This window comes from Apus apus, chromosome 2, assembly GCF_020740795.1.
Source record: "Apus apus isolate bApuApu2 chromosome 2, bApuApu2.pri.cur, whole genome shotgun sequence".
Lineage (NCBI taxonomy): Eukaryota > Metazoa > Chordata > Aves > Apodiformes > Apodidae > Apus > Apus apus.
In genome coordinates this window covers 94,663,372-94,688,736 of record NC_067283.1, presented here as the reverse complement: position 1 = coordinate 94,688,736, position 25,365 = coordinate 94,663,372, and the positions used below count along the sequence as shown (strand labels likewise).

The window sequence follows — 25,365 nt, the reverse complement described above, 5'->3', positions numbered from 1 at the left end:
TACTAATCTTCATTGTTATGGTCCTATTTCTGCTCTGACGGTCTCTGCTCTGAATGATGGCATTGCATCAGGTAGGCAAAGCATGCAGCTAAGACAAAACCCACATAAACTTTTTCTGCTTCTAGTAAAATGTCTGTTCCTGCTGAAAGGGACACATACATCTCATCTTCATAAAATTACTGAAAGAAGATCTCTTTGCTAATCTTCTCCCTTGGGATCTTCAGCAAAGCAGCCTTTGCACAAGCCGGAAACACCCGCTGCCTAAATTACTTGTTTTGGTTCCATAGGATAGACCAGAATTGTTTTAGTAACTGTCTTTTGCCCTGACCTTGTGGTGTTTTCTTGCCTGGGTAGAAGTGCTCTGATACCTGTCCATCAAGTGATCTTCCATCTGATCCCTGTGCACATAGTCACTATCGCCACTTCTCCTACTGGAGTATAAAGGGCTATGTCAAAACAGTAGCACCAGGACCTTTCAGAAACTCTTCCTAAAGTTTTAAATCTCAAAAATAAGGTACAAGGCAGTGGGAAAAGAGGTCCTGAAGGTGGAGGGTTAGTACCTAAGTCCTGTGGGATTTGAGCTGTCTTGAAATTCTGCGCTTGTCTGTAATCATTAAAAGGAAGTTCTTTGCTTTCACATACATATGTTCTTCCTTTGGTGGGTACCAGTGAGAGTAAAAGACAAATGGCAAAGGAAAACTTGAGGTTCATGTATTGGAAAGGAAAAATAATCCATTCACAAATAGACCACTGCAATTTTAATTCCCACATGACATGGAAAACTCAACTCTGACAAGTGTAAGTATACAAGAAGGGCTGCCTGATTTTGTTGGCTTTGTGAATTTAAGACAAATAACAGCAAGGTTTGTAGTATTAATTAAAAAATAGACTCTGTCTTCCAACTGCTGAGAATTTCTCTTGCTTGTCCTTGGTGATGTTCTCACCAGTCACTTAGAATGTGGTGCTGGTCCTGCTGTGCAAAAGCAGAGCAAGAGTGTGTGCCTGTCACCTGGTACCAGTAAACAAATGACAGGGATTTCTGAAACGATGTAGAGAAAGTATGTGTTTGTGCTGCTAAACACAAGAAGAAGAAAAGCTGTCATGCTGTAATAGTTGTCTGCTGGAGTATAAAGGTGTCATTAGACAGCTGATTAGACAGATGTTTTTCCTTATTAGTTATGGAAAACCTTGCCAGTCTTTACTCCAGCCATCAGTGTGTCGTGTTCAGGGTGAGTGGTGGAGAAATGACTTGAGGGGAGTGCTAGTGTGAGCTCTTGGAGACCTGGGGGTTGGGTTTGTGTGCGTGTGTGGGTTTGGGTGTGGGGAGGAGCAATAATTTTAATTTCACCGCTATTTCTCTGCCTGGTGAGCACTGTCAGCCTGATGACCAAGAATTCATGTTGCATCCAGAGCACCCCCATCGCACCTCTTCTACATTTAAGGAACAGTTACTTTTTATTTTCAGTATCTTGTGGCTATGGATGCCATGGGTTAGTGCCAGGGTGTTTTGGGGAAGTAACAACCACTGTACCCTGGTGCCAAGCCAAGCTGGTTTGGAATTTTTTTTGGGGGGGATCTCACGGCACGAGGGGGCAGGGATGGAGCTGCCTTTCCATGGACTTTGGGCCCTCCAAAGCAGCCATGCTGCTGGGGCAAGCCTCTTCATTTCTCTTGTTGCTTCTCTGTTGCCTGAGCCTTCCTCCAGATGCTCTATGTTTGGTCCCTTGTGCTCCCTGCCTGTCCCAGGCCATGCACTGCCCTCTGAGTGAGAGGGGCAGAGCTCAGGAGCTATCTTTAGCTGCTTTGGTGGGATGCCAGTGGCAGAGATCCCCAGAGTTCCTAGTCAGATCCACACCTACCTGATCCAACCTTCAGAAAGGGGGTGAGAACCTGTCAGAGGGAGCTGCCCTGCCCTTTTCTGCTCCTAAATCTGGTTTCCAGGTTTTGGTGTTGAGGAATTTCACCCATGATGTCTCTAGCATGAGTGGCCCCCCATCTGAACTGGGCTGGAGAGGGGCTGTGGCTGCCTTCCCTGGCTCCAGCATGGCCTCCAGCAGCTCTACACCACATCTTCAGGACCTGCTTCCCACTCCCTACTAAAGGAGTTTAAAATCTGGCTGAAGAGATCTTGAGCATTTTAAAGTATTCCCTGATGTGCAGTAACAACAGTTAATAGCTACTTCCTAAGATGGAAACAGCAATTGTCTTAAATCCTCCCCCCTCCCCTACCATAGCCATCCTGCCGGGCTGAGAGGTTTTGGGAATTAATGTGGCCCATTAGTCACAAATCTGCATGACCCACCACACTTAACTGAGAGCTGCCATTGGCATGAGCTCTTGCTGCTGCTACTTAGCAGTTGATTAATGTGGAGATGATTTCTCTCCCCTGTGGCACAGAAAAAAAAAGCTACTGAGAAACGTTTTCTAGGAAAACACCAAAAAGAGCTCTTCTGCTTGAAACCCTGCTTTCTTGTGGTTGTGAGAAAGCTGTGCTGCTTCCCACGTGCCCAGGGATGCTCATACTGAGTGGCCTGTGCCCAAATCCCACCTCTTAGGATTGTCCTCTGCTTGTGCTGATGCTGGAGGAGGGTTTCAAGTAGTGACGCTCTCCTTCACTTCTCCTGGAGCCGTGACCCAGAGAATCTCTTCACAGAGGATTTCTTAACAAACACAGGTGAGTACCAGAAGTTATAATTTAATGCCAGGCCTGGAAAACAGAGCGGTTTCACCCTATCCTAAGAAGGTCTGTAAATGGGAAGGATGAAAATTACTACATAAATGCAGAACAACCACCTTCTCTTTCCTTCAAATGCAGAAGGTGCCAAAACCCAGCTGCCTGACTGATTCCCTCTGAGTGCCATCAGCCCCCACCCCGTTCCCAGGAGGGCCACATTGCCTTTGCCCACACCCAGCCAATACCCTCCGTAATCCTCTGGATTGCCAGCAAGTCTCTCAAAGGTTACAGGCTGCTCACAGGATAAATAAAATGCCTTCAAGTCTGTTACATGAACATTAACTTGAGTTCTGCTAAAGAGAGAAAAGTGCTGCCTTGGTTTGACCTCTACCTCCTCAGCCTGGATATAAGAGATGACAGGAAGATCTGCCAGGCAGCTTCCTGGCTGTCCTCCCCGTCCATGTGCCCATCCTCCTGCAGCCCCTCATGCCTCTTCCCAACCTGAGCATCTTGCCAGTTCCAGGGCAAGTGACTCTCTGCCACATCCTCCTCCAGAGTCTGGTATTTCCAATGCCATCATGACCACAGGCAGGTTGGGACCCTACAGCAGCCAGCCAGGGTAATTTCCTTGGGGGGTAGACGGGTCTGTTCATTTTTGGTTGAGAAGAACCAGCTCTGCCAAACAGCCAGAGCTCCCTGGCCCTCAGGCCATGACTGTGCCTTGCTTCAGCAGGCACTTCTGACAGCTGGCCAGCTAAAATGCTGCTCTGATCAGTACACATGGAAATCTTATTTTTCCTTTGTGAAACAGAGATTTCCCCAGTTCTGACAGGCAGTTTTCCAGCCTAGAAGATTTGCTGGCAGCATCAAGGCTTCAGTGGATTTGGCCATGGAATTCCCAGCATCTCGTGTTCTCCTCCCACACCCTGTCCTGATCCCTTGAGACACACAGAAATGTGTGGAAAACTGTCTGGAGCACCTCGGCTGAAGGCACTGGGGCTGCAGACTCATCCTCACAAGACTGCTCCTCGTCCTGGCATGGGGCTGGAGAGAAACAGGGACAGAAGAGCCAAGGGGTGTTGAAGGCAATACTTCATCTTCGAGGCAGTGGTTTGGTTTATTTTGGCTTTTTATCTATTTATTTGTGGTTATTCTGAGATGTGCTGAAAGGCTAATGTGTCTGGGTTGTCCTTCTGAGGCTGGGAGAGCTAAGAAGTGCCAGCTTCAGCAGGGGCTCCTGTGCTCAGACCTGGTGGTACCTGGCAGAGGACTAGAAGCCACGTGTGATGCACTGTTGGGAGCTCCCTGGCAGGGTTTGTGTGTTCAGGAACCTGGAAACAGGCATCTGAATGGGGTGAAGAAACAGAATAGTGAGGTCTCACGGGGAGCTGCAGGGCAATGAAACAAGTTGAGGGGTGTAAAAGCCGAGGGCAAGTCTCTAGGGAGTGGCCAGGGGCAGGAGGGCAGATACAAGTGTCTGTGAGGTTCTGGGGTCACACGTGGTGCAGGGAAGGGAAAGCCCAGCTGGTGGAAAGGGGCTGTTGCAGAAATTCCCCCGGTGCCAAATACCTCAGAGAAATTGCTGTAAGACCAGCAAGAAGCTGAACAGTGAGACTCTGTATTTTCAAAAAGAGAGAGAAAATGGAGTGTGAGTCTCTGCAGCAGATAAAGGGGCGTAAATGCACTTTTGGGGGGGGGGGTCTTTGCAAGAGCTGTGCTATTGCAAACTTAATTTCTTATGCTGTATCCTACAGCAAACTGAAGAAGAGACTCCTGCTGGTATTGGAAGAGTCGCTTTCTGACTTGAAAGCTACTCTGTCTCCAACACCCCTACATCAGCTGTCCTAGGGCTTTGTTAGATGTATATTTCGGTGTGGGAAAGCAGAGATGCTGTCATGGTCCCTCCCAGCCCTGTGATGGGGTCCTCACTCTGATACCTCTGTGCAGATGCTACTTCGACAATTTGTGATGAGCTCTGCCAGCTGCCCCCAGTCCCCAACCTCAGAGCCTGTTTTTCTGCTTTTCCAGTAAGTTGAATTGTGGAGAAAAAAGCTGCACAGGAGAATGACCATTTTAATTAGATTGATACCAGCCAAAGAAAGCAGGAGAGTGGCTTCTAGCTTGGCAAATCCAATCTCGGTTCACTGAATGGAGGAGTAAAGTTAGCTCTGCAATCTCTGCTCTGCATCGATCCAGGGGTGTCTCCTTCCCTTCCCCCTTGCTTAGGTGGGTAAGACCCAGCAGTGTGCAGAGGACAGCCCCATGGAAGGCATCCAGCCACCACTTTATTTGGATGACATGAAATTCTAGCAAAGGACTGAACTAATGTAATCCATTAACTGTAACTGAGACTGCAACCCTGAATGGGTTGCATCAATCAATGCATGGCTGGGAGCAATGTCAGCTTTGCCTTTGGGAAATCTCTTCTTAGATCCCATCTGATGGCTTGAGTCCTGATCCCTCCTTTCCAGAAGTATCCTGGTGAGAAGGGAGGACTGCTCCCGGGTAACACTCGTGGGATCCCCATTGCCAGTCCAAAAAGGGGAAGAGGACAGAAAACTGGTGCCTCTCAATTTGTGGGACTGCATAGGAAAGGCTGGAAAAAACTGGCCTTTGTGGGAATCTGTGGATAGGAACATCCCTGGGATGGCAGTCATCACAACAGTCAGTACTGGGACCTGAGCTGGCTATGTACCCCCATGCACCCCCATGCCCCTGCACCAGCTGAGCCAGAAAGGATGGAGCCAGCATCCAGCCTGGCACAGGGATGCAGGATTTGCTGGGCAGAGGAAGGGAGGAAGGTGGGGGGGTTGGGGTCTGCCACTAAAAAACATCTTGTACCCATGTGAGGGTGGAGTTGGAAAAAAGAAGAGTATTTCTTTTCTGCAACAGACGGCTTTGTCTCTGACTTGATTGCCAGTCAAATGGTAGGGGGTTTCACTGACTGTTCTTTCCTCTGTGTTCCCCTTTCAGTTTGTCTTTCATCTGCTTCTCCAGCATTTTCCTTTGCTGAGCTGCTCAGAGACCCCTTACAGTGTGCCAACATGTCATTCCCACCCTCTGCATCCCCAGATGCCCACAGAGGCCCATCTGGCACCCTCGTTTCCTGCCCCACTGATGCAAGTCAGGTGCTGGGGGATGGGTCTCACCACGGATCCAGGCTTGGGCTTCCTGCAGGACCTGTGCAGGACCTAAGCTACCCTCAAAATACATGGTCAGTGCAGGATGAAGCGCTGATGGGTGCAAGCAGTGGCTTCCTCAGTGTCTCCAGTCAGTGCAAAGCTGGAGGTGGCTAAAGCCATTTGATGAGGAAAATTATTCCCATTTATAAATCTGTGTCTTTGTCTATTGAAATTATCTTCTCAAAGTGTGAGGGTCAAAATCGTGCCACAAATCTGGATGCTGATTTTTTTTTTTTTGTCATGAAAACCTATATGTGTGACACCAGACAAGTCTGGCCCAAAGAATGAGGCATTTGTCAGCTGCCCCTTTTTCTGTGCCCAGATCAGCAATCTGCACTTTTGCTCATGTTTTCCTATTTACAGTTGCTTGATTAAGCCTTTCTACAACTCTAGCCCAGCCTGGGAGTGTGGCCATGTGCTCCTTACTCTGCCCCTTACTTCAGAAAAATTATAATTTTTACATTTATTATCAGCATCAGCTAAATAATACGGTGTTGCTGGTGCCCCCCAGCTCAAGGTTCTCCCCAGCCCACAGTAGGGCTGTGTAATGGCCATGCAAATGCTCCCAGCAACAAAGCACCTACTGAAGCACTTTCATGGAAGAGCTGAATGCCACCAACATCAGGGCGTACCCAGGGTATTTTCTCCTCTTTGCAGACAAGAATAACATCTTGATGGGACACCTCAAGAGAGGATTTTGGGAAGGGTCAGGGGTGCTGTGGAAGAGAAGCACCTATCAGAGAGCCTGGGAAGATGCAGAATATGGATTGAATGCTCCCTGAGAGGGACAGTGAAGACTGGTACCCACCAAGACGAGACCTCCTGAGCTCAAAAGAGGGAAGACTTACCAGGAATTTGTTGTTCATTTCCACTTCCTAGGGAGTCTTCCTTATCTGTATCTTGAATATTTGGTTGCATTACTCAGGAGCCTTGCAGATCACAGAGAAAACAAGTTTTCTTTAAAAAAAATAATAGCTATTTTTATACTTTTTAAAAGCTATTTTACACACCCAGATTCACATTTAGAAAAAAAAAAAAAAGGGACTTTTTTGTTGTCTAATTGCCATAATCTGAAAATAAACCAATAAAAGAAACATCTGAACTAATGCTCTGCCATCACAAAGCCTTAATGGAAAAAAAAATCATCCTGTCAAGTATTATCACATTAAAGCCATTTTTGAACTTCAGAAAAAAATAATGGGACAGTGTGGTTTTTGAAATATGTATCTTAAAATTCCATAATGCTCTGAAGCAAAATAATTCAACTGCCTTTTTTTTTTTTTTTTTCCCATTTTCAGCTTTGCAGGACATGCTTTTGCATGTCTACCTCTGCATTACTGCACAGTGCAAAGCCAGAACCAAAGGAGAAGTCCTTAATGAAAAGCATTGCATGATGAAAAAAATATTACCTGCATTTAATTCATATTTATTCCTTTAAGGAAATAAGCCAAGGCAGAGAGGTTGCTGAGTTCAGTATGTGAGCTGCACACAGCAGCTGTCTTTAGTTTGTTGCTTTAATACAGCTGGTGCAAACAGCAGCAGAGGCCAAGACTTCTGCTCCTTTTTTTTCCCCTTGGCACCCAAGCTCTGCTGCTGTGTGAAAGCAAATCCTCCCTCTGCTGGGGCAGGCACCAGGGATGAGTGGGAGGACAGGGATGCTCGGACAGACGGACGCCTCTCATCCATACCCTCATGCACAGTTAATGATGAATTTTTGGGAGAGCCCGTTGAGCTTTAAGGTCCTTTTTAAATCTCCAGCCTGGGTCTGGTTTCACTGAGGCTGTATGAGATCCTGAATAAAATATTGGCAGTTTAAATAAGGTCTTGCTTGCTCTTCCCCCTGGGAGGGCATGAGGGAGAACCAGCTGTGACAAGTGCCTGGAGTTTTGCAGCAGTTCCTGAAAAACCCTCCTGTCTCCATCCCTGTGGAATGCCAGGGTGCTTCTGCTTGCAAGTATTTCAAAACATGGGTAGTATTTCTTCTTAAGTTAGTTTTGTTAAGAATATTTTTAGCAAGAAACTAGCAAGGACTCTTGCTGGTACCAGCCATGGTGATGCTTTCCAAAGCCAGATTACGAACCTTGTTAGAAACTGATGGGCAGCTCTTTGCTAAAAACCTAGGTCAGGATGCTCCCTGTCTCGGGTAGATGAGTCCTGGGGAGAGAAGTGGGGCCAAAGAGTGGCCTCCATGCCCCACTGTGCCATGTGGGATGGCAAGTGCCTGGAGTTTTGCAGCCTTCTTCTGTTAATTAGTGTTACAGGAGGAAGAGGGTGCAGATTTCCATCAGTCTTCATCATGTGGCTCTTCACTCCAGGGAGGGAAACCTTCCCAATGGCTGGGAGGGGTGAGAAGGTGAGAGATCCCTGCCTGTTCCTCATAAACTGAGGAGGAGAGTTACAAGCTTTAGCAAACCTTTCCCCCCCCCCCTTAAACACTGCTGCTTCTCTGAAGCCTCCCCTTTCCCCTAAGCGCTTCTGCCTACCTTACGGGAGTTCTGAAACTTTAAAGGCGGGCTGCAAGGTGCCGGGTGTTTCCCCAGCCCACCTGGGGCAGCCCTGCCAGCAAAACACGGGGCCCCCCACCCGGCGGCTCCGGGGGGCTGCGGAGCCCTGGCAGCGCCCGCGTGTCGCTCGTCTGGGGGAGCCTTTCCCCCGCACCCCCCGCGGGGCCGCCCCCGGGGCGGGGCCGTGGCCCTCAAAGGCGGGGACGTCTGCGGGGCGCGGGCAGACCCGGCGCGGGGCTGGGTTGTTTGCGCGGGGCTGGGTTGTTTGCGCGGTATTTGCGCGGGGCTGGTTTGCGCGGGGCTGGTTTGCGCGGGGCTTGCGCGGTCGGGCGCGGCCGGCAGCACCATGGAGAGCGGCAGCGCGGCGCGCCTGGACGCCGCTGCCTTCCTGGGCGCCTGGAGGCGCCTCGACGCCGACGGCAAGTGGGACGGGATCGGGGCGGGAAAAGGGGGGACACACGCAGGGAGAGGGTGTCTGCTGGAGGACGGGGGTGAGGGGGTGCCCGTGCGGGTGGGTGCGGTGTGGGGTGCCTGGGCTGCTGCAGGTGCGGGCGGGGTGGCCGTAGGAGTGGGAGTGTGCCAGGGTGTCCAAGCTGCACTCCCACAGGCTCCTGCAGGTGGTTCAGAGCTCCTCTCTTCTTCCTCAACACACCCCGATCTGAGGTCTGAAAATTCCTTTTTTTCACTCCAAAGTTTTTTGCGTTTTCGTGACCTCTCCGTTGCTTCTGCTGTTCCCTCTTGTCCCACTTGGTCGTGGTTTTTTCGGGGTGTTGTTTAGTTTCCTTTTCCCTGAAAAGTTTTCTGTAAAGAGAACCCTTGCGGGAGCTCTGCAACGCTGTGCCCAGCACCCATGTAGAATTAATAATAGAATGGTTTGGGTTGGAAAGGACTTCAAAGATCATCTAGTTCCAACCCCCTGCATGGAAAGGGACACCTCCCACTGGACCAGGTTGCTCAAAGCCCATTCTAACCTGTCTTTGAACACTTCCAGGGAGGGGGGCATCCACAGTTTCTCTGGGCACACAGATGTGAACCGATCAAATTGAGAAGGAACCCCCTCCCCCTCATGTGGGCAGGCAGGGCTCCTGCTGAGACCCCCACCATGCAGCCTGGGGCTCCCAGCACACAGCCCATGCTGTGGTTCCCAGAGCTCAGGCAGTGCCACCTGACCATTAATATATTTGACTTTTATTTAGACAATGGTTACATAGAAGGGAAGGAGCTTGACAGTTTTTTTCATCATCTCCTGGAGAAACTTGGACCAGAAGTAAGTACCACGCCGTGTTAGTTGTGCATCAAGGCCAGTAAAAAGGACATTAGCTGAGAGATGATTCGTGTTTGTTGTTCTCTGATTGATGTCTTCCTTAGTGATCCCCAAGGGAAAAAGCTTTTCTCTTGGCAACAAGGTTGCATTTAAGCAAGTGCAGTCGCCTGAGAAGTTTGAGCAGTTGTTTGCAGTCCAACAGCTGCTGCCATGGTGAGACTGTGGTTGGCACCAGCTGAAGGGGCTTGTTGGAATTGTAGAGATAAAGTAATTTACCTCCTTTGACTAGGAACAAATGGAAAAGCACCAGCACACAGTCTGGCAGGGAGAGGGGGAGGACGGTGGTGATGATTTATTCAAGCTAGTGCTGATTAGTTTTGTTAATATGATAAGTTTCTGTCCAAGGTCAATTTTTTAAAAAATATACTGTCATTAATTTTAAATGGTGCTTAGGGAGGAGACATACATCTGTATCGATGAAACAGCTAGAAGCCAAACATGAGTCAATTCTGTTGCTCTTAAGGTCAAGACCTGGCTCTCAGGTGTTTCTGGGTTTCTGTTCTTGCTTTCTTTCCTACGTTTGGAAAGCATTTCCCATCTCTCACTCTCTGCATCTCAGTTTTACCAGAAAGTTGCAGGTCAGTTTACAGGGACTGGTTTCCTTAGCTCCAGGTCATAAGCTGTCTTTGATTGGCACCATCAATGAAGAGGAAATCCTGCCACTCAAGTCAGCTGCTCGAAAGTATCTAAAAAATACATTCTGATAATGGCCTTAATATTTTCACTGCACAATGTGTGCCCAACTGGGAAGGGAAAAGGAGTAAGCATCTTCCAAATGGAATGAGACAGTGTGCCAATAAACAGATTAACAAGGAGATGACAGAATTCCTTTAAGGAAAAAATAATTAATGAAGAGGAGGAAAGGTGTTTGGTGAAAGGCTTAAATTTATGAGTATCAAGTGTAAAATCAGAATTGTACTTACAAGCCAATTAGGATTCTTGCATCTTTGGGGCTACAATAAAAATGACAGTAGCTGTGAATAATTTTTCAAGCATGTTTTTGTTCAATTTGCAAGCAAATTTGGATCGAAATATTGGCAGTTTCTGCAGAAAAGTCTTTGTAGTGCATGGAAGGATAGATTAACCAACTGGCACATAAAAAGGCATTCAAGCAAATAAAAAAACCTCAATGATAAGTGCTAGGAATCATTAGGGACACAGAGAAACTGATTGGAAAAGAAACTGAAATGGTTGTGACAGTTTGCCCAGGGAAAAAAAAAAAAAGAGATTGAATGAGATTGGGAGCTGCTAGTCTTGGGGTATTGAAACACCAGTGTGAAGGACGCTCAAATGAACCCAGTGACAGCAAACATGAGATGTTGAAGGAGAAGCTTAAAATGAAGCAGCAGATCTCAAGGCTGCAGTGAGTTGCTGAAGCAAGGGACCTCCGGGTGGGGCCCTCCAGAGTGAGCTGTAGCTGGTAATAAAACCAAGGTTTGGTCAGGAATCACAGAATGGTTGTGGTTGGAAGGGACCTTAAAGATCATGCTATGAGCATGAACACCCCACACTAGACCAGGCTTCATTCAACCAGGCCTTAAACACCTCCAGGGAGAGGGTTTCCACAACCAATTCCAGTGCCTTACTGCCCTCATGGTGAAGAATTTTTTCCTGATATCTAACCTAAATGTCCCCTCTTTCAGTTTAAAACGATTACCTCTTGTCCTATTGCTACTGTCTCTGATGAAAAGCCTGCCCCCAGCTTTCCTGTAGGCCCCTTCAGGTACAGGAGGGCTGCTATAAAGTCTCCCCAGAGCCTTCTCTTCTCCAGGCTGAACAACCCCAACTCCCTCAGCCTGTCTTCATAGCAGAGGTGCTCCAGCCCTATGACCATCTTTGTGGCCCTTCTCTGGACCCTCTTCAACAGCTCCATGTCTTTCCTGTGCTGAGGGCTCCAGAACTGGACACAGTACTCCAGGTGGGGTCTCACCAAAGAAGAGGGGCAGAATCACCTCCCTGGCCCTGCTGGACACACTTCTTTTGATGTAGCCCAGGATGCAGTTGCTCTCTGGGCTCCAGCACACACTGGCGGCTCATGTTGAGCTTCTCATCTACCACCACCCCCAAGTCCTTCTCCTCAGGGCTGCTCTCCAGCCATTCTTCCCCCAGCCTGTATTTGTGCCTGGGGTTGTACTGACCCAGGTGCATCTAATAGTGCAGGCAGCTTCCTAATGGTCAGAGATCAAGAGGAAACTCCAAGCCCCACTCTGGCCCATAGCTGCCCTAGCGTCCCTAGCGTGAGAGTTTGGAGAGAACATCACACCAGCTGGGTTGCAAACTCAGTGTGTTACAGCAGGTTTTGTCATCTTGCTGGTATCAGTGTGATATTATTGTATCTATTATATCTTGTTAGGTATCAGCACAGAGGCAAAATGAGGGTGTTCTAGCAATGAACTAACTTGCTTCAAGAAATCAAGACCTGTTTCACTAATTGCCAAAATTCTCCACTTAGATGACTCCAGCTTAAGTCAGCACCCTCATCTAGCGTGCATCTCCTTTGCTTCTGCTGTCTAGATTTTGCCATTAAAATAAAAATCTTAACACAAATTGAATTAAGAATGAGCCAACTCCCTCTCTCCTGATTGAATAGAAGAAATAAGCTAATTCTGGAAGACAATGATCACCCACTGCCAGGAAGCTCAAACAGGCTCTCAAGCGTTTCTGGTTTTCTCTCCTGGTTTTCTTGCCTATTTTTGGCAGTATATCACCTCAGCAGTATTACCCTGAGGGGTAAGATGATGTGTTGCCTTGTTCCCCTTCACCAGCAACCTAGCTGCAGTTCTTCTGGGACAAAAAGGTCTTCCACCCAGCAGGTAGCAGGCAGAGCAATGGCAGAAAGCCCAAGGGAAGCTTTGTCCTGGGAGCCTGAGAGCAGTACCCTGCCCTGCTCCCCAAGGCATGGGGATCATCTATTGGACTGGATTAAACAAAGATCTCTGGTACCATTGCACAATGAGTTTGTTTAACAATGTTGAGCCGTTTTTCTCTTTCATGTGATTTATGTTGTATGGGCTTGTGGTTATAGTGGGAGTGGTAGAAGATCCCCTTTGCACTGTTTTTCAACATCCTGTAGAAAGAAAGTGTTCCTTGTGATACAAGCAGTGAACTGGGACTGAGCACCTCTCTGCTTTAGTGCTCTTTTGACCTTTACTCCTTCTTTGGGCTCTTAACATCTCTGTTTTCTTGCACAGTAAAAGGGGCAGACAGTAACACACTGGCATAATTTCCAGATGTGTCACAAGGATTAATTAGTGACTCTCTAAAGTGCTATACAAGTGATAAATAATGTTATCAGCACTAGAAGTTGTCTCTTCTTGAATAGCAAATGGCTTCATAATTATATTTTTTTCAGCCTGCACTCTCAAAGCTGTTATTTTTCTTAATGACCACTGTAGTCCTTGAGCTCTGTTTTTCTTCCCAGCTACTCTTTAACATCCCCAGCTGACAGTAAATGCCAGGGAATGGGAGCAGCTGGGAAAACAATGCAACAGGGAGCCTGTTGGGAAGCTGAGAGGGACAGCTCTTCCTGATGGCTCTGAGCAAGGAAGGAAAGTTGAAATTCCATCCAGTGAGGGAGGTGAACTCATCATCTTTTATTGAACCATCAATCATTTTGAGAGGGGGAAAGGAAAACTTTGCAATAAAGGTAGACCTACAATAAACCAGCCCAAATCCCAAGTGCTGCTTTCTGTTTCTCCTCCAGCAATGGATCTTTGTTGGAGGCATTTGGATGATGCCCTTAAGAACATGCTCCAACTTTTGGTCAACCCTGAAGTGATCAGGCAGTTGAACCAGATGAATGTTGGATCCCTTTCAACTGAAATAGTCCTGCTCTGCTCTGCTCTGCTCTGCTCTGCTCTGCTCTGCTCTGCTCTGCTCTGCTTTGCTTTGTTTTGAAGGAAAATCCCTTCAATTTCTAGGTATGTGTTATATACCCACAAGGTTTCAATGAAACAGGGCATTTATGACGCTACAGTTTATATAAATTCTCAATCAGCTGGAGTAGCTTCTGTGGTTGGGTTTGTTTGAGGGATATGAGGCAGAATCGAGGATAATTCACCACACACCAGCACAAGTTTGTAAACTGCTGGCATTGTCCATCTATTGTTATTACTCCTATGCCTTCGCTCTAACTATCTGGGCCTCCAGCTCCCACCCTGCTGCTGCACCATTGCTATGGGCTGCCTGTGCTCTCTTCTGCTCACTCTTTATTTTACATACATACACCTTTCCATGCATTTTCTAGAAGTTTTTATACTGAGGTGAAAACTTAGTGATAAGGATATTTTCTTTCAGCACTGAAGAAGTAATTATATTGAAACAGGAATACTGCCCATGCCTTTGTCTCTTAAATTGCTGTGCATCTTTCTTTCTGTAGAGATTATTTAGGATCTTCCTTGCTTCTTTGCTATACCTTTAATGAAGCCCTATATATATTATTGTAATAATTAAAGAAGAAGAGTTTTATAGATGAATGGCTATAAATTTTAGATTTGGCTTTCTGAAAGTTTCAATAAAACCAATTATGTTTGGGCAGATACAGAAGGAAATGCCTGTTACCATTATGCTTCCAGGGCTCTTTCACGGAAAGGTATTTAATTTGCTTAAATTATGTTAAAAGTAGATAGAAGACTTTCAGATAAATTCAGTTGCCTTCACCTAACTGTAAGTGTGTAAGAGACCACATGTAAAAATTTTTGAAGTGTAAATTTGATCAGGCCAAAGAGGTTATAATTTCCCCACCCCCAAACCACCTGGATAGTTATGACTTAAAGGGTCTGAGGTTAATCTTCAGGAGCTCACCCTGAACAACCATAAAGAAGATGAGCAGATGATGACTCTTGCACTTCATCCTTGCCTTGCACAATGTATTGTCTATCTAAATTATGTGTTTAATTTAGTATGGTCAGGAATGCAGCACCTAGTTGTTCAAATGAAGTTTAATGGCCAGTTTCTCAGCCAGGCTCAGAGCCATCCAAAGCAGTTTTCCCCTATGTTTTACCACCCCAAGAGAACCAGGATCACAGACCAGGGGTCTCTTTAACCAGCAGGTCAATAGCAAGGAGACCTCTAGCAGAAAATATCCTGCATCTTCCACCAGACTAATTCAGAAATCTAAAACCTGACTCTATCCAGATTATTTAGTTATAAGGAAGAAATTCTTGACCATGAGGGAGGTGAGACACTGGAACAGGTTACCCAGGGAAGTTTTGGATCCCCTTTCCTGGAAGTGTTCAAGGCCAGATTGGATGGGGCTTTGAGCAACCTGGTCTAGTGGAAGGTGTCCCTGCCCATGTCAGGGGGTTGGAAGTAGATATCTTTAAGGTCCCTTACAACCCAAGCCCTTCTATGACTGCCAAATACAGTCTTCTTTAGGTGTGGTTTTTGTCAGCCTTGATTAGTCTGACCAGTTCTCATTCCTGTTCCTGCACATTAAGGCAGGGCACTGCAAGCATCTGGAGATACCTCTAAAAGCAAACTCAACATGCCTCTGAGAAAAAACAGACACGGTATGTTTTCATTGCCCAAAGGCATGTAAAAAAGCTTTCAGTCCAGCAGCAGGGGCAGAGCAAAGAACCTGTCCAAAGCCTAACCACAAAACCGTGATGGCCCAGGGAAGGCTGTAACAGCCTTTGTTGGATGCTGGCACCTTCCACATGAAAAAATATTTCCCACATGTGTGCTGATGAGAGCAAAAGAACCAAAACACAGCACAGGATGACAGGATGATCACTTTTCTATTGTAGCATGCAGGATTATAATAAATCCTAACCAAAATACAGGGCCAAATTCTCAACTGATAGCACTGCAGTTAAGTCAGCGAGATTGGCCAAAACGAGAAGTTGGCCTAGGAGCTGCAGGATGAAATCCCATATAATGCAGGCAATCCAACCTAATACTGCACGTGTGAAATGAAGTAATTAATGTGATTTGGTTGTGTTGGGGTTTTTTTTAATGCTATGGGATCTGAAGAGGAAATATTTGGCCAAAAAAAGAGTTCTCAGCTCAAAGTGTATGTTACTGATGTCTCATCTGGTCTTTGCTGGCCTCCTCTCTGTACTATGTGGCTTTTGGCATGGTAACAGTTGTTGAGTTTGTTTTCCAACTAGCATTCTTGGCAGACATAGTTTATTTTCATGGATCTTGTAGGAACTTGATATCTCTGGGACCCTTTGCCCTCCTATCAAATCTGGCTGAAATGGTGTTAGGAGAAACATGTGCTCAAGCCAGCCTTTTCAGAGAAGCCTCATTATTTTGCGAGAAACAGGCTAAAACAGTCACTTGTGTTTAGTTTCTTCTTGCTTTTTTTTAGCCTTATCAATATAGTGGCAGGCTTCCAAAATCATGTCAAGAAGGAAAAAAAAATTAATCTATGACAAGACTGTCTTGATCAGCAGGAATTAAATGAGATGTGCCCTTTCATCAAGTGGGAAAGTGTCCATACTGCTCCAAACATTTGCTTTTTAACCCCCCAAATGAATGACTCATAGTTGTGTTTTCATCAAGGCAAGCCACTGCCAAGCACAAGGATCCCTTAAGGAGCAAAAACTTAATTAGAAAGCACAGAACAGGAGTGTGATGATACAAAAGGAATAGGTTAACAAAGAAGACCCATGACAGCCAGGTCTCTGAAGAGCCAGAACTAATCACAACAAATAAATCAAATGCTGGGCAGATTTAAATAAATAAATAAAGGAACATGCCATTTCTATTATTACAAACAGTACTGAAAATCAGATTACCTTTGTGATGTTAAATACTTCTAAAGGGTTTTGGCAAAAGGGAAGATGAAGACTGGAAAGGAGAAAGCACAAAATTCGTTTGTTATGGCAACTTGAGGCAGAGAAGCTTTTCTCTGCAAAACTCTGTGGAAGAGCATCCATAGTAAGAAATTTACTCCTTACCCTTGAGAAATGTATGAACACGGTCACATATTTTAAACTGTGTGTTTTTATGAGGACAAAAATGGCATGGCTTTTCCTTATGGCATGTAGTAGTAAGGATTTCTTCCTTGACTGGACAGTGGGAACATGCAGTGGCTCTCGGAAACCTCACAGCATGCAACCTGTGAGGGACCAGGGCAGCTGAAGCTTTACAACTCATATGAAGCAACCTGAAGAGAGGTTAAAGCATCTCTCCATTACAGGCTGGCTCCCATTATCATTATAGCCCAATGAAGATCATATTTCATGGAAATTAGCAGAGGGTTGGAGTTTCTTTCCCTTAAAGGAGCATGAGGAAGACACTGCTGGGGGTTACTTCTGCTGCAGGACCCATTCTTGCCAAGCACTTGCTCTCTCTGCAACTGCACTGTTCCTCAGCCCAAAACTGAGCAAAACTGAAGGTGGGTCCTGGTTCAGGCATGTTTTCCAGACTGGAGCACGGAATCTTCTTCAGTGAAGTGTTGATTAACGTTAGCATCAGTCCTGAGCATCTCTAAAGCTGTTTCTACCTTAAGTGGGCAGCAGTTCTGGGGAAACTGTGCTCCTCTGTCAATTAGGGCTGTTAAACTCTTGATTCAATCTAATTCCATGAACTCAGGGAGGTGCACGCAACAGAGAAAACAAGGAATGACAAGAAAGGCCTCCCCATAGAGACAGCTACAGGAAAAAGGATGAAACCACATTAACTTAAACATTCACAAAAAGGAAAATTATCCATCTGTTAAGAAGGCTGCAGAATTTTAGCCTAAGCAGTGAACACTTGAGAAAGCTTTGCAAACCTTTGAAAATGGGGAGGGATCTGCTGCTTAAAACAGGCAACAGAATCAAGACAGCATTAGCTCTGATGAAAAAAGCTGTGCTCAACTACAGCTGTGTTCTTGCTGCAAAGCCATTTCCCCCATCTCAGCTCACAGAGATAAGAGGCATGAATTTGTACCGTGCTGTTTGTACACTTGGTTTCCAGAGAAGAAAGGTGGTGTATTTTTTTTTTTTATTACTCCCCCTGTGTTTCATATAACTTGAATAAACGAAGCATGAGCCTGAGCTCATTTGAAAGCTGACTATGTTTGGTTTCCAGGCTTTCCTGCTTGTTGAAATCTGTAGTTGAACAAGTTAATAATTAAAGAGAAGGAAGGAAAAGCAAACTTCCCGGGGAAGCCAGTGGCCATAGCACTCAGCACAGCACCTGTGTTTGAGTGTCAATATCGTTTGTCCCCTCATCTGCCTGCCTGGAGGTCTCATAGAATCATAAAATGGTTTGGTTTGGAATGGACCTTAAAGGTCATCAAGTTCCAAATCCCCAGTCATAGGCAGGGACACCTTCCACTGGACCAGGTTGCTCAAAGCCCCATCCAATCTGGCCTTGAACGCTTCCAGGGATGGGGCATCCTCACCTTCTCTGGGCAGCCTGTTCCAGTGTCTCACCACCCTCACACTGAAGAATTTCTTCCTAATGTCTAACCTAAATCTCCCCTCTTATAATTCAAAGTCATTATCCCTTGTCCTATCACTACATGCCCTTATAAATAGTCTCCCCTTCTTCTGTTCCAGATCTTTCTCCCTCTATCATCGGTCTCACTTCCCCTCAGCAAGCTCACTGCAGGGTGGCTGAGGCAGTGAGGAATCCCCTGCAGCCCCCTGGTCCAGCCAGTGCCCCTCTGCAGCCCTGCAGGGTCCTGATATGCCAGCTCAGCCCCCGGCCCCAGAGCTGCATGAGAAATGCCCTCACACCTCCAGATGGTTGCTGGATCCCTGCCCAAGCCCTGCCTGCAGAAACTGCCTCGTCTTGTTTCTTAGCTGGGAATAGTTATTTTGTCCCTTTTTGACGATATCTGAATCCTGTCTGTGTAAAGCAACAATACCACTGAAAAAAAATTAACTTTGTAAACTTACATGACTGTAACAGGGTTGCTGTATCTACAAGCCTTTAAAAAAATTACTATTCCTTATGTTGTCTTTCTTTATTTCCCCACTCTCTGGCTTTGCTTGCTCTTTCTCTCAGTCCATCTCCTTTCTTCTGAGCTGAGCTTGGAGTCCCAGCTGTGGTGCCTCCCTCTAGGGTTCCCAGGACATTGCCCCAGTACAAATAAAACCAAGGACAAGATGTTTGGCTAGTAAAATCCTACCTCAGCTCTATAAGTCCTGGAATATTACATAGGTAATATTTTTGCCCCAATACTTTTCTCCCTCTGTTTCTGGAGCATGTTTTTGTCTAGGCATGAGGCTGCTGTTCCTCAGCTTCCCAGTGTCGCTGCCTGGATGCAGCAGTGCCTCAGATGTGATTTGGAGGCAAACCCATGCACAAACAAAACCTAAAGATGCCAGAGAACAGAACTTGCTTCCTAAACCTTCAGGGAGGGATTGGCACATCCAGCCCATGTCCTGGCTGTGCTCTGCAGCCTGCCCAGGCTGCCCTGCCAGAGGCTGCTGACCTCTGAAATCTGATTACAGAGTCAGCAAAAACAGCAGGAGTCTGCAGTTCGTGGCTTTGCTTGAACAAGGGGAACAAATTATGCAGATTACATGTCAGGGTTTTTTTCAACCTTTTTAATATTTTTGGAATGGAAAGGCAATCAGAGCAAGCTATTGGTCTGCACCACCAGTAGGTTGGTCTTGGAGTCCAGGTCTACCAACCTTGGTTTCTGCTCAGAAGTGGCATGGCTTATTTGATCTTTTTTCTGTTACTTTTACAAAATTGTTTTGTTTCATTTTTAATAAACATAAAGGTCACCTTTGAAACCTAATTGACATAAACTAAGGTGTATAATTCTTAGTGTAAAAACTTGTAATACAGAAATAATTTTGCCTTAAGCACACATCTTTGGAGTGCCAGTTTGTGCAGCATCTTTTACTTCACTTTCCCTCTTCAGGAGTAAAGGCTGGGTTTTAACAGATCCATTTCCACTTGCGTTTCATAAGTAGAATATTTATGAACAGAGAGATATTGCCCAATTTAAAAAAATCCACTGTAGTGTAACCCCTTGAACTAAATGCTGTTGGAGATATTCTAAGTATTTTGGGTATTTGCTTGATGTATGTCATAGTTTAAATCAGTGGAAAATTAAAAAAAAAAAAAAAAAAGGGAGGCAGCCCTATTTTTATGCAGATAACAATGTCCCTGCCACACAAAGCTCAACAAGTGGTGGTTAATAGCTGACATGAAGTTGAGCAATAAGCTTTCTTAACAAATTACTAGTCTGAACTCCACAGCACACTTTTCAAATATCAGCTATGATTATCGTTTCAGAAATAACCTACTGGGCACGGAGGAGGATAATTTCAGAGTACTTTGCAAGCCTATTGAAGTTGGCAACTGATAGGCTTGTGTAACACCAGGGAGCTGTCTCAAAGTGTCAAGGTGCCATCAGAAGACAATTAGCATGAAGGCGAGCTATAATGCTGAGGGGAAAGATGACTGTATGTTCATGGTCACTGGTGTGCTGTGCCCCCTATGCCCACACACAGGGGGTTGGCACTGAGCACCACCTGGAGCAGTGGGTGTGGGTGCCCAGCCACACAGCCCTCAGGGCTGGCTAGCCACCCCTCTGGGGATTGGACTGAGAGCCACCACCAGGCAGGCCCCAGGATGAAGACTGACACCTCGGGCACGTCCTTGCAAGGTCACTGCTGGGATAGTGATTTTTGCCTCTGAATGGCAAGTTGCCAGCCCTTGGCCATGCGCTCCAAAGGTGTCCCTGGGGGATGTACCCCACCCGCCTTATGAAGAGACATGTGGGTGACCCCATCCTTCCATTCCCACTCCTAGATTCCCACATTTTTCAACATTGTGCACATGCTAGTCCTGTATTACTCTGGGTGAAGGCATTTCACTTGTTCTAAGTAGTGCTCCCTCTTGGCGATTTTGATGTGACATTTATAATCTAAAGCAAATTAACTCTTTCTCCCCTGATTTCAGTGTAGGATCTTCAGCACTGTATATCTGATATCTGTATAAGATCATAATGATTTTGTGCAGGTAAGTGTTCATGAGCTCTGAGTCTGGTGTGTATTAAGGTGAAGGCAAATTATCTCATAAATGATCAGTGATACTGTCTACCTACCCATTTACCTATAGATATTTTTTTCTGTTATTACTAGCAGGAAATTAAGGCTCTAAACACTAGTCACATCTAAGGATGTGGGGGAAGCTGGTGACAAAGTGTGTGCAAAGACGGACCTAGCTTGAAGAGCCTAAGCAGAATATACTAAATTTTCTTTTTGATTACCTCATCTGTGACATCCTAATGTGTCTCTACATCACTGACCATGGCAGATGCTGCTGAGCAAAAGCTGTGCAGCTGTTCCACCTGAGAGCAGCTGGAAATTGCTCTTGTCATTTGCCTTCTACTGAGTGTGGGTATGGCCAAGGAAGGTTTGGGGTGAGGCATGTTCAGTCTCTAGCATGGTGGTTTCAAATACTGATCTGAAGTAAGAACATGAGCTGCAGTTGCTACCCAGCTCAGTGGTGACAAACCTTACAGAATGATCTCCTTCCACCCCATGCAACTTTTTGCAGAGTTGCTCCAGTTCATACTTTGCAGAATCAGGGCCTAAAGGAGCACATCAGGCAGTGAATACTCTGAGGCCTGGATGTCCTACATCCAGAGCATCAGGCGGAGCATGCACACCCACTGCTCGCTCTGCCAGTGCAGGCAACAGAGGATGTCCTTTCCTAAGAGATTTATATTTGCTTTTCTTCTGAACAGCCAGGCAGGCTGCATTGATGTATGCACTGAGAAACGGAGAAATCACTTGTGGTCTTGTGTCACACTGTTAAGAAACTGAGGATTGTACAAACTCATAAACTTGCAAGAGTAGCTGAAAGGACAAGAAACTGAGTTAGGAGGCCCAGGAAGACTGGACAGCTATAGTCCTTACTCCACCTGGCTGTAGAGGTGATAAAACCTTTGAAGTGTTTTTCTTCAGGAGCAGGGAAGAGCTTGTAGAATCACAGAATCATGTCATCATTAAGGTTGGAAAAGACCTTCAAGATCATCAAATCTAACCGTAATCCAACTGCCACAACCACTAAACTATATCCTAAGCACCACATCTAAGCACTTCTTGAACATCTCCAGGGATGGCAACTCCACCACCTCCCTGGATGGCCTGTTCAAATGCCTCACCACTCTTTCAGTAAAGGTATTTTTTTTCCTAATACCCAACCTAAACCTCCTCTTGCACAACTTAAACCCGTTTGCTCTCATCCAATCACTAGTTAATTGGGAGAAGAGACCAACACCGGCCTCTCAACTTCCCTTCAGGTAGTTGTAGAGAGCTTTATTTATTTTCTTGCAAAAAATGCTACAACAGCATGCCAAGAGCCAGTCTGGGTTATCCTCCTCCCTCCCCTCCCAGAGGCAGTTATTTTCCTTGGGACTGGGAGAGAAGCCAGAACCTGCTCAGTGTGGGTGCAGGAGGTAATGCTGGTCTTCATTGTTGCTTGGGAGAGATTAACTAGCTGAGCTTCCCAGCCCAGCCACAAAGCTCATCTGACCAGAGGCCTGTCCCCAGGATGGGGAAATGGTACTTCTTGTGGCCCTGTCAGACCAGGTAACCTAAAGATTATTGCTAGGAAAAGGAAAACATGCATACTGAACTTAAGCATTGTATTTAAACTGTCACAGCAATGCCTGTCAAAACATAGAATCATAAAATTGCTTGGGTTGGAAAAGACCTTTAGGATCATTAAAACAGTTAAAATCTGGCAAGTCCTGAAAGCTCCTCACTATGTATTCATTGATTATGGGGTTGAGCAGATGCCAAGGGAATATGAATTGCTTGAAATCTCATGCTATTAACCCAGACACACTGGCAGGGCTTGGTGCCAGATCTTGAGCCAGTTGACACAAAAATAAGCAACAATCTAGCTCCACTGACACCTTTCAAGGCTCATGATCTAATGAATTACAGAGATGTAGTTCAAGGATAAGAACATCTTCCTGAACAGAAAAAGATGAAGATGAGCAGCATGGAAATGCCTGTAAAACCAAATCCCAGTAATTTAGTGGGAATAGCTGGCTAAAGAAGCAGGTGTCACTGGAATATTTTGGGCTCTCCAAACACTGGTCTTCCAACTGAAAGCTTAGTTGCTATGCATAGCAAAAATTAATCTACAGTGTTTGTGGGCTTTTAGAAGGTTTGACGCTTGATTGTAAGGACGCAATGATCCTGGTCATTACCTGTGACTTCATGGGCTTGTTGTTTTTCCCATGTCAGGACACAATAACAGAAGAAAAAATACAGAGGATGAAGGATCAATTCATGTCTGCCTACGATGTTACCACAGATGGACGCCTGCAAATCCAAGAGGTATCTTTCCTCAACCCCAGCCCAGAATTTATTTTACAGGAGGGAGAATTAGGACATAGAGCAGACTTGAGACATATGGGAGATAGAGCTTGGGTGTGGAGGAGGTGAGTCATGGAGTATTAAATTAACCAGATCTCTTGGTTGGGGTTTATTTCCAAGGCAACAACATGCCCAGCTTTTATTTCCCATACTGGGTCAGCAGAGCAGCCACCCAAGTTTTCCCATTTCTTACACATTTTGAGTTTGTTTGGGTTTTTTTAAAAGTTTTTGTGTTTTTTTTTTTACCAGCTTGCAAACATGATCTTGCCAGATGATGAGAACTTTCTGCTGCTTTTCCGACGGGAAACTCCCTTGGACAACAGTGTGGAATTCATGCGGGTTTGTAGCTTCACATTGTTTCTTCCCTTTGCATGCCAACAGCTTCAAAATGTACACTTCCACCCTCCATAGAACACAGCATGGAAAATATGTGGTTACTGTGGAAGCAAAACAAGTCCTGATCTGTTCAGGTAGAGAAGGTTATACCGTTTTATCCTGGTGCATTGTCCTGGTGTGTGGTGAAAATCTCCATAAGCCTGCTCAACTGAGGAGCACCAGCCCATGAAGTCTCCTTAACCTTGCCCAGTCTCCCTCCACTCTCAGCATCTAAGTATACAAACACAGAATTTCAGTTTTTTTCAAGACTGATCATAGAATCCTAGGTTCATAGAATCCTAAAATCATAGAATGCCAGGTTGAAAGGGACCTCAAGGATCATCTGGTCCAACCTTTCTAGGTCATACTATAGACTGCTTGCTGTTAATTTTATTTTACACCCAAACTGGGGATATCTGTAGGCAGGCCAGTTGTGTGAGGTCTAGACTTTTACTTAAGGCAAGAAGAGAAGTTGCATGTACAAATTAGGTAAGAAATGTGGAGCTGTTTCTTAGTCTTTTCTTCCTTTTTATAGGCAGCGCGTCTGCATTAAATATGTGATAGCAGCACGTCACATGTCCAGCATCCAAATACAAGTAAAAGCTATTGTGTGCAAAGTTTAGTTTATTTTGTCTACAATTAATTAAATACTGGCTAATGCAACAGCTTGCTCATTATGGAAGGCCTGCTTTGAATCTTTATGATCTGGCACCCGAGCAGATGATTGACCACAATATTTATGTCATCGTATCAATCTATGTCCCTTCAGATCTGGCGCAGCTACGATGCTGATAGCAGTGGATTTATTTCAGCTGGAGAGCTCAAAGTAAGTTATTCTAATAACTCTGTTTGGGCTTGATCTACAGCTCACTGATGTCAACGGGAGCCTTTTCATCAGCTTTACCACTTTGCTGTCTTTTTGTGTGTTTGACAAAGAGTATTTCTAGGTTGTTCATGGTGAGTTTAAGGACTTGGGACCCCCCAGCCTCCTGGCACAGATCCAAGGATCCTGCTGGGAGGGATAGAATTTTCTAGACTCATAGAATAATTAAGGTTGGAAAAGACCTTTAAGATTATCAAGTCCAACTGTTAACCCAGCACTGCTAAGTCCACCACTAAACGATGTCCCAAAGCACCACATCGGCACATCTTTTAAATACTTCCAGGGATGGTGATTCTAACACTTCCCTGGGCACTGTTCCAGTGCCTGACAACCCTTTTGATGAAAAAAATTTTCCTAATACCCAATCTAAACCTCCCTTGACACAACTTGGGGCCATTTCCTCTTGTCCTGTTGCTTGTTAATACAGAGATGAAACCAAACCTTACCTCACTACAACCTCCATTCAGGTAGTTGTACAGAGCAACAAGGTCTCCCCTCATCTGGTTTTTCTCTAGGCTACCAACCCCAGTTCCCTCCGCTGCTCCTCATAAGTCTTGTGCTCTAGACCATCACAAGCTTTGTTGCCCTTCTCTGGACTTGCTCCAGCACTTCAAGGTCCTTCTTGTAGTGAGGAGCCCAGAACTGCACACAGTACTTGAGATGTGGTTTCACCAGTGCCCAGTACAGGGGGACAATTACATCCCTACTTCTGCTAGTCCCACTATTTCTGATACAAGCCAGGATGCCATTGGCCTTCTTGGCCACCTGGACACACTGCTGGCTCATATTCAGCTGGCTGTCCATCAACACTCCCAGGTCCTTTTCTGCCAGGCAGCTTTCCAGCCACTCTTCCCCAAGACTTATGGGGCCTCATTCTGCTCCCCTTCCTTGTCTTCCAGCTCAGTGGTCTAGGTAACCAGAGGACAACTGCTTTTACTACTAAAGACAAAGAAATCATTAAGTACCTCAGCCTTTTCCTCCTCCTTTGTCAGTATGTCTCCCCCCACATTCCATAAAGGATGAACTGTCTCCTTAGTCCTCCTTCTGTTGCTAATGTATTTATAGAAACATTTTTTTTGCCTTTTATGGCAGTAGCCAGATTCAGTTCTAGTTGGGCTTTGGCCCTTC

At 45.7% G+C, this 25,365-nt stretch overlaps 1 protein-coding gene across 1 annotated transcript in view; it reads left to right on the top strand.

The window, feature by feature from the left end:
• The first annotated feature begins 8,686 nt into the window (after positions 1 to 8,686).
• The window catches only part of SCGN (secretagogin, EF-hand calcium binding protein), a 31,935-nt gene continuing 15,256 nt past the window's right edge, over positions 8,687 to 25,365 (top strand). The window contains exons 1-5 of the mRNA XM_051609139.1: positions 8,687 to 8,779; positions 9,557 to 9,627; positions 22,848 to 22,940; positions 23,229 to 23,318; positions 24,124 to 24,180. Coding sequence (XP_051465099.1) covers positions 8,707 to 8,779; positions 9,557 to 9,627; positions 22,848 to 22,940; positions 23,229 to 23,318; positions 24,124 to 24,180 — 384 coding nt within the window. The 5' untranslated portion in view covers positions 8,687 to 8,706. The remainder of the gene's footprint in view (positions 8,780 to 9,556; positions 9,628 to 22,847; positions 22,941 to 23,228; positions 23,319 to 24,123; positions 24,181 to 25,365) is intronic.